Source organism: Bombina bombina, chromosome 12 (assembly GCF_027579735.1).
Source record: "Bombina bombina isolate aBomBom1 chromosome 12, aBomBom1.pri, whole genome shotgun sequence".
Lineage (NCBI taxonomy): Eukaryota > Metazoa > Chordata > Amphibia > Anura > Bombinatoridae > Bombina > Bombina bombina.
Window position 1 is genome coordinate 120,485,835 of NC_069510.1, and position 14,729 is coordinate 120,500,563.

At 35.1% G+C, this 14,729-nt stretch overlaps 1 protein-coding gene across 1 annotated transcript in view; it reads left to right on the plus strand.

Annotated features, from left to right (window-relative positions):
* Positions 1-793: 793 nt before the first annotated feature.
* The window catches only part of GLE1 (GLE1 RNA export mediator), a 241,962-nt gene continuing 228,026 nt past the window's right edge, over positions 794-14,729 (plus strand). Inside the window, exon 1 of the mRNA XM_053695875.1 lies at positions 794-955. Within this exon, the coding sequence (XP_053551850.1) occupies positions 866-955 (90 nt within the window). The 5' untranslated portion in view covers positions 794-865. The remainder of the gene's footprint in view (positions 956-14,729) is intronic.

Consider the following 14,729-nt stretch of genomic DNA (forward strand, 5'->3'; position numbering starts at 1 on the left):
TATGTACTTACTGTTCATGTTTGTACTTACTGTACTTAGTGCCTGAAACCTACTGTACTTATGTACTTACTGCTCATGGATACCTACTGTACTGTATGTACTTACTGCTCATGTGTGTATAGGGTATAGCAGTATAAGGCAGGTAGTGGTGATATACAGTATATGGATAGGGTACAGCAGGTAGTGGTTATACACAGTATATGGATAGGATACAGTAGTGTACAGCAGGTAGTGGTTATACACAGTATATGGACAAGGTACAGCAGGTAGTGGTTATGTACAGAAGTATAAGGTACTAGTTAGTGGTTATACACAGTTATAGATAGGGTACAGAAGTATAAGGTAGTTAGTGGTTATACATAGTATATAGATAGGGTACAGCCGTATACGATGGTTATACACAGTATAAGGTACTAGTTAGTGGTTATACACAGTATATAGATAGGGTACAGAAGTATAAGGTAGTTAGTGGTTATACATAGTATATAGATAGGGTACAGCCGTATACGATGGTTATACACAGTATAAGGTACTAGTTAGTGGTTATACACAGTATATAGATAGGGTACAGAAGTATAAGGTAGTTAGTGGTTATACATAGTATAAAGATAGGGTACAGCCGTATACGATGGTTATACACAGTATATGGAGAGGATAGCAACAACCGGAAAAATAACACGTATATATACTCCGTATGTGTTGTCACGTGCTTTTTTAATAGCCAATCGACGTGTATACTTTTCTTTGTCAATTGACATACCTGTCACGTGACCGGAAGTTGTTTCAAACAGTAGCGGTAGCAGTGCCCACTGCCCACTTGTTGCTGGTTTACTGGTGCTGTGCACGGCCGCTCGCTGGGGTAATCATGTCTACCAGACGGGACTGGGCTACTCTAGAGGCGCTGGCACTTAGTCCTAAGGGGCAACTGAGGTACAGCCGGGATGCTGGCTTAGAGGTAAGTGTCTGTAACCTACTGTATGCGTGTGTGTGTAACCTACTGTATGCGTGTGTGTGTAACCTACTGTATACGTGTGTGTGTAACCTAATGTATACATGTGTGTAACCTAATGTATACATGTGTGTGTGTAACCTAATGTATACATGTGTGTGTGTAACCTAATGTATATGTATGTGTGTAACCTACTGTATACGTGTGTGTGTAACCTAATGTATACATGTGTGTGTGTAACCTAATGTATACGTGTGTGTGTAACCTAATGTATACGTGTGTGTGTAACCTACTGTATACGTGTGTGTGTAACCTAATGTATACATGTGTGTGTGTAACCTAATGTATACATGTGTGTGTGTAACCTAATGTATACATGTGTGTGTGTAACCTAATGTATACATGTGTGTGTGTAACCTAATGTATACGTGTGTGTGTAACCTAATGTATACGTGTGTGTGTAACCTAATGTATACGTGTGTGTGTAACCTAATGTATACATGTGTGTAACCTAATGTATACATGTGTGTGTGTAACCTAATGTATACATGTGTGTGTGTAACCTAATGTATATGTATGTGTGTAACCTACTGTATACGTGTGTGTAACCTAATGTATACATGTGTGTGTGTAACCTAATGTATACATGTGTGTGTGTAACCTAATGTATACATGTGTGTGTGTAACCTAATGTATACGTGTGTGTGTAACCTAATGTATATGTATGTGTGTAACCTACTGTATACGTGTGTGTGTAACCTAATGTATACATGTGTGTGTGTAACCTAATGTATACATGTGTGTGTGTAACCTAATGTATACATGTGTGTGTGTAACCTAATGTATACATGTGTGTGTGTAACCTAATGTATACGTGTGTGTGTAACCTAATGTATACGTGTGTGTGTAACCTAATGTATACATGTGTGTGTGTAACCTAATGTATACATGTGTGTGTAACCTAATGTATACATGTGTGTGTGTAACCTAATGTATACATGTGTGTGTAACCTAATGTATACATGTGTGTGTGTAACCTAATGTATATGTATGTGTGTAACCTACTGTATACGTGTGTGTGTAACCTAATGTATACATGTGTGTGTGTAACCTAATGTATACGTGTGTGTGTAACCTAATGTATACGTGTGTGTGTAACCTAATGTATACATGTGTGTGTAACCTAATGTATACATGTGTGTGTGTAACCTAATGTATACATGTGTGTGTGTAACCTAATGTATACATGTGTGTGTGTAACCTAATGTATACGTGTGTGTGTGTAACCTAATGTATATGTATGTGTGTAACCTACTGTATACGTGTGTGTGTAACCTAATGTATACATGTGTGTGTGTAACCTAATGTATACATGTGTGTGTGTAAGCCTAATGTATACATGTGTGTGTGTAACCTAATGTATACATGTGTGTGTGTAACCTAATGTATACGTGTGTGTGTAACCTAATGTATACGTGTGTGTGTAACCTAATGTATACATGTGTGTGTGTAACCTAATGTATACATGTGTGTGTAACCTAATGTATACATGTGTGTGTGTAACCTAATGTATACATGTGTGTGTAACCTAATGTATACATGTGTGTGTGTAACCTAATGTATATGTATGTGTGTAACCTACTGTATACGTGTGTGTGTAACCTAATGTATACATGTGTGTGTGTAACCTAATGTATACGTGTGTGTGTAACCTAATGTATACGTGTGTGTGTAACCTAATGTATACATGTGTGTGTAACCTAATGTATACATGTGTGTGTGTAACCTAATGTATACATGTGTGTGTGTAACCTAATGTATACATGTGTGTGTGTAACCTAATGTATACATGTGTGTGTGTAACCTAATGTATATGTATGTGTGTAACCTACTGTATACGTGTGTGTGTAACCTAATGTATACATGTGTGTGTGTAACCTAATGTATACATGTGTGTGTGTAACCTAATGTATACATGTGTGTAACCTAATGTATACATGTGTGTAACCTAATGTATACATGTGTGTGTGTAACCTAATGTATATGTGTGTGTGTAACCTACTGTATACGTGTGTGTGTAACCTAATGTATACATGTGTGTGTGTAACCTAATGTATACATGTGTGTAACCTAATGTATATGTGTGTGTGTAACCTACTGTATACGTGTGTGTGTAACCTAATGTATACATGTGTGTGTAACCTAATGTATACATGTGTGTGTGTAACCTAATGTATACATGTGTGTGTGTAACCTAATGTATACATGTGTGTGTGTAACCTAATGTATACATGTGTGTGTGTAACCTAATGTGTGTGTGTGTGTGTGTAACCTACTGTATACGTGTGTGTGTAACCTAATGTATACATGTGTGTGTAACCTAATGTATACATGTGTGTGTGTAACCTAATGTGTGTGTGTAACCTACTGTATACGTGTGTGTGTAACCTAATGTATACATGTGTGTGTGTAACCTAATGTATACATGTGTGTGTGTAACCTAATGTATACATGTGTGTGTGTAACCTAATGTATACATGTGTGTGTGTAACCTAATGTATACATGTGTGTGTGTAACCTAATGTATACATGTGTGTAACCTAATGTATACATGTGTGTGTGTAACCTAATGTATATGTGTGTGTGTAACCTACTGTATACGTGTGTGTGTAACCTAATGTATACATGTGTGTGTAACCTAATGTATACATGTGTGTGTGTAACCTAATGTATACATGTGTGTGTGTGTAACCTAATGTATACATGTGTGTGTGTAACCTAATGTATACGTGTGTGTGTGTAACCTAATGTATACATGTGTGTGTGTAACCTAATGTATACATGTGTGTGTGTAACCTAATGTATACATGTGTGTGTGTAACCTAATGTATACATGTGTGTGTGTAACCTAATGTATACATGTGTGTGTGTAACCTAATGTATACATGTGTGTGTAACCTACTGTATGCGTGTGTGTGTAACCTACTGTATACGTGTGTGTGTAACCTAATGTATACATGTGTGTAACCTAATGTATACATGTGTGTGTGTAACCTAATGTATATGTGTGTGTGTAACCTAATGTATACATGTGTGTGTGTAACCTAATGTATACATGTGTGTGTGTAACCTAATGTATACGTGTGTGTGTAACCTAATGTATACGTGTGTGTGTAACCTAATGTATACATGTGTGTGTGTAACCTAATGTATACATGTGTGTGTGTAACCTAATGTATACATGTGTGTGTGTAACCTAATGTATATGTGTGTGTGTAACCTACTGTATACGTGTGTGTGTAACCTAATGTATACATGTGTGTGTGTAACCTAATGTATACATGTGTGTGTGTAACCTAATGTATACATGTGTGTGTAACCTAATGTATACATGTGTGTGTAACCTACTGTATATGTGTGTGTGTAACCTACTGTATATGTGTGTGTGTAACCTACTGTATATGTGTGTGTGTGTAACCTACTGTATATGTGTGTGTAACCTACTGTATACGTGTGTAACCTAATGTATACGTGTGTGTAACCTAATGTATACGTGTGTGTAACCTAATGTATACGTGTGTGTAACCTAATGTATACGTGTGTATAACCTAATGTATACGTGTGTATAACCTAATGTATACGTGTGTGTGTGTAACCTAATGTATACGTGTGTATACGTGTGTGTGTAACCTAATGTATACATGTGTGTGTGTAACCTAATGTATACGTGTGTATAACCTAATGTATACATGTGTGCGTAACCTACTGTATACGTGTGTGCGTAACCTACTGTATACGTGTGTGCGTAACCTAATGTGTGTGTGTGTGTGTGTAACCTAATGTGTGTGTGTGTGTGTGTAACCTAATGTATGTGTGTGTGTGTGTAACCTAATGTATACGTGTGTGTGTAACCTAATGTATACGTGTGTGTGTAACCTAATGTATACATGTGTGTGTAACCTAATGTATACATGTGTGTGTGTAACCTAATGTATACATGTGTGTGTGTAACCTAATGTATACATGTGTGTGTGTAACCTAATGTATACATGTGTGTGTGTAACCTAATGTATATGTATGTGTGTAACCTACTGTATACGTGTGTGTGTAACCTAATGTATACATGTGTGTGTGTAACCTAATGTATACATGTGTGTGTGTAACCTAATGTATACATGTGTGTGTGTAACCTAATGTATACATGTGTGTAACCTAATGTATACATGTGTGTGTGTAACCTAATGTATATGTGTGTGTGTAACCTACTGTATACGTGTGTGTGTAACCTAATGTATACATGTGTGTGTGTAACCTAATGTATACATGTGTGTAACCTAATGTATATGTGTGTGTGTAACCTACTGTATACGTGTGTGTGTAACCTAATGTATACATGTGTGTGTAACCTAATGTATACATGTGTGTGTGTAACCTAATGTATACATGTGTGTGTGTAACCTAATGTATACATGTGTGTGTGTAACCTAATGTATACATGTGTGTGTGTAACCTAATGTGTGTGTGTGTGTGTGTAACCTACTGTATACGTGTGTGTGTAACCTAATGTATACATGTGTGTGTAACCTAATGTATACATGTGTGTGTGTAACCTAATGTGTGTGTGTAACCTACTGTATACAGTGTGTGTGTAACCTAATGTATACATGTGTGTGTGTAACCTAATGTATACATGTGTGTGTGTAACCTAATGTATACATGTGTGTGTGTAACCTAATGTATACATGTGTGTGTGTAACCTAATGTATACATGTGTGTGTGTAACCTAATGTATACATGTGTGTAACCTAATGTATACATGTGTGTGTGTAACCTAATGTATATGTGTGTGTGTAACCTACTGTATACGTGTGTGTGTAACCTAATGTATACATGTGTGTGTAACCTAATGTATACATGTGTGTGTGTAACCTAATGTATACATGTGTGTGTGTGTAACCTAATGTATACATGTGTGTGTGTAACCTAATGTATACGTGTGTGTGTGTAACCTAATGTATACATGTGTGTGTGTAACCTAATGTATACATGTGTGTGTGTAACCTAATGTATACATGTGTGTGTGTAACCTAATGTATACATGTGTGTGTGTAACCTAATGTATACATGTGTGTGTGTAACCTAATGTATACATGTGTGTGTGTAACCTAATGTATATGTGTGTGTGTAACCTACTGTATACATGTGTGTAACCTACTGTATACGTGTGTGTGTGTAACCTAATGTATACATGTGTGTAACCTAATGTATACATGTGTGTGTGTAACCTAATGTATATGTGTGTGTGTAACCTAATGTATACATGTGTGTGTGTAACCTAATGTATACATGTGTGTGTGTAACCTAATGTATACGTGTGTGTGTAACCTAATGTATACGTGTGTGTGTAACCTAATGTATACATGTGTGTGTGTAACCTAATGTATACATGTGTGTGTGTAACCTAATGTATACATGTGTGTGTGTAACCTAATGTATATGTGTGTGTGTAACCTACTGTATACGTGTGTGTGTAACCTAATGTATACATGTGTGTGTGTAACCTAATGTATACATGTGTGTGTGTAACCTAATGTATACATGTGTGTGTAACCTAATGTATACATGTGTGTGTAACCTACTGTATATGTGTGTGTGTAACCTACTGTATATGTGTGTGTGTGTAACCTACTGTATATGTGTGTGTAACCTACTGTATACGTGTGTAACCTAATGTATACGTGTGTGTAACCTAATGTATACGTGTGTGTAACCTAATGTATACGTGTGTGTAACCTAATGTATACGTGTGTGTAACCTAATGTATACGTGTGTATAACCTAATGTATACGTGTGTATAACCTAATGTATACGTGTGTGTGTGTAACCTAATGTATACGTGTGTATACGTGTGTGTGTAACCTAATGTATACATGTGTGTGTGTAACCTAATGTATACGTGTGTATAACCTAATGTATACATGTGTGCGTAACCTACTGTATACGTGTGTGCGTAACCTACTGTATACGTGTGTGCGTAACCTAATGTGTGTGTGTGTGTGTGTAACCTAATGTGTGTGTGTGTGTGTGTAACCTAATGTATGTGTGTGTGTGTGTAACCTAATGTATGTGTGTGTGTGTGTGTAACCTAATGTATGTATGTGTGTGTGTAACCTAATGTATGTGTGTGTGTGTAACCTAATGTATGTGTGTGTGTGTAACCTAATGTATGTATGTGTGTGTGTGTGTGTAACCTAATGTATGTATGTGTGTGTGTGTGTGTAACCTAATGTATGTGTGTGTGTGTGTAACCTAATGTATGTGTGTGTGTGTGTAACCTAATGTATGTGTGTGTGTGTGTAACCTAATGTATGTGTGTGTGTGTGTAACCTAATGTATACGTGTGTGTGTGTAACCTAATGTATACATGTGTGTGTGTGTGTAACCTAATGTATACATGTGTGTGTGTGTGTAACCTAATGTATACATGTGTGTGTGTGTGTGTAACCTAATGTATAGGTGTGTGTGTGTAACCTAATGTATAGGTGTGTAACCTAATGTATAGGTGTGTGTGTGTGTGTGTAACCTAATGTATACATGTGTGTGTGTGTGTGTAACCTAATGTGTGTGTGTGTAACCTAATGTATACGTGTGTGTGTAACCTAATGTGTACGTGTGTGTTTAACCTAATGTATACGTGTGTGTGTGTAACCTAATGTATACATGTGTGTGTAACCTACTGTATACACGTGTCTTACCTACTGTATACTTTGTGTGTAACCTACTGTATACACGTGTCTTACCTACTGTATACTTTGTGTGTAACCTACTGTATACACGTGTCTTACCTACTGTATACTTTGTGTGTAACCTACTGTATACACGTGTCTTACCTACTGTATACTTGTGTGTGTGTGTGTGTTGAAATATATGAAGTGGCAAAGTTGGCACCATTTTTTTTTTTTTTGGCAATAAAAAGCATTGGGCCAGGCTGAGAACATGTCTCTTATGAAGGGACTCAGGACATATATATATATATATATATATATATATATATATATATATATATATATATATATATATATATATATATATATATATATATATATATATATATATATATATATATATATATATATCCACACAGAAATGAGTGGCCCAAAGGATTTTAACCCTCTTAAAATAGCAGTTACTTTTTCAGAAAAATTTGAAATATATGAAGTGGCAGGGTTGGCGCCAGTTTGTTTGCTATAGAAACTGCTGGCCAGTCTAAAAACGTGGGTTCTGTGAATGGGCTCACGCTATACAGTATCTCTCTCTCTCTCTATCTATCTATCTATCTATCTATCTATCTATCTATCTATCTATCTATCTATCTATCTATCTATATATATATCTCATAAATCAGTGACCCCCAAAGGATTTTAACCCTTTCAGTATACAAGTTACTTATTCAAAACATAACCAAAATTGTGCCATTTATTTCAATATAACATGTAATTTGTATAAAATGTAAGTTTGTTTAGGTTTTGGGAAAGTCTAATTGTAGACATTTTCTTTAAACAGCTTTTCTTGTCTGATTATAATCAGTTGCCCAATAAGAAGCTGGCTGAATAAGAAGCCAACTTCAGCCTTGTATAAATGTGTGTGTGTGTAACCTACGTCTATGTACGTGTGTACAACCTACACCATAAATAGTTTAATTAATCAGGAGCGCTAAAAAGCTATAAGCGATTGCCTAGTAATATTAATAAAGTGCCAAGTGTATGTGCAAAAAATTAATTGCAAAAATTATTAATAAAGTGCATCTACAATCAACAGAAATTCAAAAAGTGAAAAATGCTTTCAAAACAGGTATATCTGACTTAATAATACCTAAATGGTACATAAATAGTTCTAATTTATCTGAAAACTTATTATAAAGTGCACAAGTGTGGAAATAGATCCAGACAGGTATACGTCTATATTAACATATGCCTATATAGATTACTATACATCTAAGAATATAAGGTGAAAAAAATGGTCCTCTGACTAAATGTCTATAAGAACCAGAGCTATAATTTACAGAGCTGTAATTTACAGATAGTGTGTAGTGTTACAGCTAAAAACAGGTGAGGGAAAACAGTATCTTCGTTTGTTATTAAATTATAAACTATAAATACAATTTAAAATACTAAATGGTGCGAAAAGGGTTGAAAACACAGATTATCTATAATAAATAAAATGTATCAAAACACTAGAAATAGGTGTAGTAGTGATGGTAATAATGCACAAAAAGTGAAACGTAAGGCTCTGCCTAAAATTTAATCAAATGTAAACAAATGCAAACAAATCTAAATATTTATAAAAACGGACGTCTCCGTATAAATTTAAAATTAGAATTAAGGTTGCCACCACATATCGATAAAAATGATGATTGAAAGGAGAGAGTTCCGGATAAACAAATTAACAGTTCTTATTGTAAACGGGAAATCTTATCTTACCCGTAACCAGTTCAAAAGTCAGTTGGAGGGGGAATTTCCTGACTTACCCCCAAACAGTTCAGCGGTCAGTCCCGTAGATAGAAAAATTACCGCCGTAGCGGAGTGACGTCACTATTTGTAGGCGCTGTCCACAGAGTGCAATCTGATTGGTCCTTAGGAGGGCAGTATCGGATTTCTCACTGCCGTGATCTTTTGAATGAAGTATCCGCTCTTAAGTGCCAACAAGCACGCAGGATACTAATTTAAACCATCCGTTGTAAGGGGACAAATAGTCCAGGGGTGTATAGGAACTACAGTCTCACCTTATTTTAGAATAAAGCCGGTCCAGTGCACATAATCATCCAAATGTGCAGGAGATGTAGATTCTTCTATTTCGAAAGTGCTGGTGCCTGTATGGAAAGTGCTGGTGCTATTCCACGGATTGTTGTAACCAGTTATTAACCCAGGCAATTTTGACGAAATAAAAAAGGATTCTTAAGCAGAATTTCAATTCAAAAATGCAAATATAGCAACAATGTTCATAAGCAACTAACATCAACGCGTTTCTCCCTATACAGGGCTTTTTCAAGATGGAAGTGTTGCCGACAGTTGCACCTTTTTAAAGGTGTTCCTAATTCTTCATTGGTTCAGTGAAATTTGTTAAGGTGGTTGAAACAATTTCATAAGGTGGTATTGGCAAACCTCTATTTTGGCAACCATACTTATAGTTTGTGTGCAAATACATATTGCATATATACGAGTTTAAAATGTAAAAATTTAAAACTTAGAAATATATTAATTGAAGCCTATACTATAGAAAGAATTAAAAGAAAGTCCATAGATGTCTAAAAGGATATATTAAATGTAGGATATTCCTTTACTATAATAAATTAAATATAGGATATAAATATAGAGTCCGTAGATGTAAAATCATATATTTTATTACTCAGAACATTAATTCATACATATAAATAAAATGGTTTTAGTAATATATATGAAATATATAGGTATAAAATCATAGGTTTAAAATCATATAGATGTTACCCAGGACATTAGTTCATACATAGAAATACATTAGTTTAATACAAAAATGGGAGGATAGTTGGGCATTTATAATAAAAACTAATCAAAATCTAAAATGGGGTTAGTCCAATAAAAATGGTGAAATATCAAGCTCTGAGTTCAGTCCAGTAGGGAATAGTGTCTCATATTTGTAAATGAACTCTGCTTCTTTCAATTTAAGGAATTTTTCTATATTTCCACCTCTCCAATTTTGTTTAACATGTAATATTCCCCACTATTTAAGATCTGATGTTCTACCTTTATGTTTTAGTTTAAAATGTTTATACAAATTAGTATCATCAATTCCTTTTTCGATACATAGAAGGTGCTCCCTTATTCTATCTTTGACCATTCTTTTTGTCTCCCCAAAGTAAACCAAATCACATGTACATTTAAGGGCATATACAACTCCCTTAGTAGTGCATCTAATGCATTCTTTCCTTTTAATTTCTTCTCCTGATTTTGAGACCTTTAGTGTTCTTCTTCTTTTATCGCTATGTTTGCAGGCCTTACAAGAATAGCATGGAAAAAACCCTGAGATTTTGTCTCCCCGTAGGTCTTTTTGTATGAAACCATGTGTTTTTGTGTTTGGTATACTAGGTGCCAGAATAGACTTGAAGTTTTTTGTTTTTTTAAAAATCATTTTAGGTTTGGGTGGGAGGGAAGCTCCTATTATAGGATCTGCTCTAAGTATTGCCCAATGTTTATTGAGGATTTTTCTCATGAGGCCATGGTCTACACTAAAATCTGTAATAAACGGAACATTAATTATTTCCTTATTCTCTTTAGTATCTTTTTGTTTATAGATGAGTGAGGAATCTCTTTCTGTTTCTTTAGCTCTTTTTACAGCTTTATTTACACTATCTTCATTGTAACCTCTGTCTTTAAACTTTTCTATTAATACCTCAATTTGATTCTCAAAGTCACCCATTCTAGAACAGTTTTTCCTTATCCTTAAACTTTGTCCAACAGGGATATTATCTTTCCACTGTTGCTGTTAGCGTGAACAAAGCTATTAGAGTCCACTTCTTTAAAATGCGTTTTCGTTTGTATAGAATTATTAATGACCATGATTTCTAAATCTAGAAAGACAACTTTTTCCCTACTATAATTAAAAGTAAAATTCAGGCCACTGTCATTAGTATTCATGTCTTTAAAGAGGCTAAGTAATTTGTCTTCTGTCCCTCTCCATAGCAATAGGACATCATCGATGTACCGTCTATAGAGCACGAGGTCTGCACCACAGTCATGCATCTGGAAAAAGGATTCCTCCCAATTTCCAACAAAGAGATTGGTATAACTGGGTGCAAACCTCGTGCCCATAGCCGTTAGGTGAGACCAAAACATATAAAAAACTAGAACTAAATCCAACTAACAAATTTGCAGCATGTCTCAAGAAATTGATAGGAAAAGGTAAAAGATTGGGTATACTTAATGAGAAGGAGGTGGAATTCCTGGACCCTATCTTCCCGAGGGTCCCGGTGTTCTACTTCCTTCCTAAAATTCACAAAAATTTAGAGCGACCTCCAGGGAGACCAATTATCTCCGGGATTGGCTCTCTGTCATCCAACCTTTCACATTATGTAGACATCTACCTACAGAAATTTGTTAAGAAATTAGATTCCTATTTAAAGGACTCTACTGAGGTTCTGAATACTCTAAGGGATACAGTTTGGGAAGAAAATCTGATTTTAGTCACTGGGGATATAACATCACTCTATACGGTGATAAATCATGCAAAGGGAATAAAAGCTATCAGTAAATATTTAGATACTGACCCTGATATGATAAGTGAACAAAAGGAATTTCTACTCACAAGTATAGAGTTCATACTAAAAAACAATTATTTTATGCATGATAAGCAATTTTACTTACAAATCGAGGGTACGGCTATGGGCATGAGGTTTGCACCCAGTTATGCCAATCTCTTTGTTGGAAATTGGGAGGAATCCTTTTTCCAGATGCATGACTGGTGCAGACCTCGTGCTCTATAGACGGTACATTGATGATGTCCTATTGCTATGGAGAGGGACAGAAGACAAATTACTTAGCCTCTTTAAAGACATGAATACTAATGACAGTGGCCTGAATTTTACTTTTAATTATAGTAGGGAAAAAGTTGTCTTTCTAGATTTAGAAATCATGGTCATTTAATAATTCTATACAAACGAAAACGCATTTTAAAGAAGTGGACTCTAATAGCTTTGTTCACGCTAACAGCTGTCATTTGCAACAGTGGAAAGATAATATCCCTGTTGGACAAAGTTTAAGGATAAGGAAAAACTGTTCTAGAATGTGTGACTTTGAGAATCAAATTGAGGTATTAATAGAAAAGTTTAAAGACAGAGGTTACAATGAAGATAGTGTAAATAAAGCTGTAAAAAGAGCTAAAGAAACAGAAAGAGATTCCTTACTCATCTATAAACAAAAAGATACTAAAGAGAATAAGGAAATAATTAATGTTCCGTTTATTACAGATTTTAGTGTAGACCATGGCCTCATGAGAAAAATCCTCAATAAACATTGGGCAATACTTAGAGCAGATCCTATAATAGGAGCTTCCCTCCCACCCAAACCTAAAATGATTTTTAAAAAAACAAAAAACTTCAAGTCTATTCTGGCACCTAGTATACCAAACACAAAAACACATGGTTTCATACAAAAAGACCTACGGGGAGACAAAATCTCAGGGTTTTTTCCATGCTATTCTTGTAAGGCCTGCAAACATAGCGATAAAAGAAGAACACTAAAGGTCTCAAAATCAGGAGAAGAAATTAAAATGAAAGAATGCATTAGATGCACTACTAAGGGAGTTGTATATGCCCTTAAATGTACATGTGATTTGGTTTACTTTGGGGAGACAAAAAGAATGGTCAAAGATAGAATAAGGGAGCACCTTCTATGTATCGAAAAAGGAATTGATGATACTAATTTGTATAAACATTTTAAACTAAAACATAAAGGTAGAACATCAGATCTTAAATATTGGGGAATATTACATGTTAAACAAAATTGGAGAGGTGGAAATATAGAAAAATTCCTTAAATTGAAAGAAGCAGAGTTCATTTACAAATATGAGACACTATTCCCTACTGGACTGAACTCAGAGCTTGATATTTCACCATTTTTATTGGACTAACCCCATTTTAGATTTTGATTAGTTTTTATTATAAATGCCCAACTATCCTCCCATTTTTGTATTAAACTAATGTATTTCTATGTATGAACTAATGTCCTGGGTAACATCTATATGATTTTAAACCTATGATTTTATACCTATGAATTTATACCTATATATTTCATATATATTACTAAAACCATTTTATTTATATGTATGAATTAATGTTCTGAGTAATAAAATATATGATTTTACATCTACGGACTCTCTATTTATATCCTATATTTAATTTATTATAGTAAAGGAATATCCTACATTTAATATATCCTTTTAGACATCTATGGACTTTCTTTTAATTCTTTCTATAGTATAGGCTTCAATTAATATATTTCTAAGTTTTAAATTTTTACATTTTAAACTCGTATATATGCAATATGTATTTGCACACAAACTATAAGTATGGTTGCCAAAATAGAGGTTTGCCAATACCACCTTATGAAATTGTTTCAACCACCTTAACAAATTTCACTGAACCAATGAAGAATTAGGAACACCTTTAAAAAGGTGCAACTGTCGGCAACACTTCCATCTTGAAAAAGCCCTGTATAGGGAGAAACGCGTTGATGTTAGTTGCTTATGAACATTGTTGCTATATTTGCATTTTTGAATTGAAATTCTGCTTAAGAATCCTTTTTTATTTCGTCAAAATTGCCTGGGTTAATAACTGGTTACAACAATCCGTGGAATAGCACCAGCACTTTCCATACAGGCACCAGCACTTTCGAAATAGAAGAATCTACATCTCCTGCACATTTGGATGATTATGTGCACTGGACCGGCTTTATTCTAAAATAAGGTGAGACTGTAGTTCCTATACACCCCTGGACTATTTGTCCCCTTACAACGGATGGTTTAAATTAGTATCCTGCGTGCTTGTTGGCACTTAAGAGCGGATACTTCATTCAAAAGATCACGGCAGTGAGAAATCCGATACTGCCCTCCTAAGGACCAATCAGATTGCGCTCTGTGGACAGCGCCTACAAATAGTGACGTCACTCCGCTACGGCGGTAATTTTTCTATCTACGGGACTGACCGCTGAACTGTTTGGGGGTAAGTCAGGAAATTCCCCCTCCAACTGAC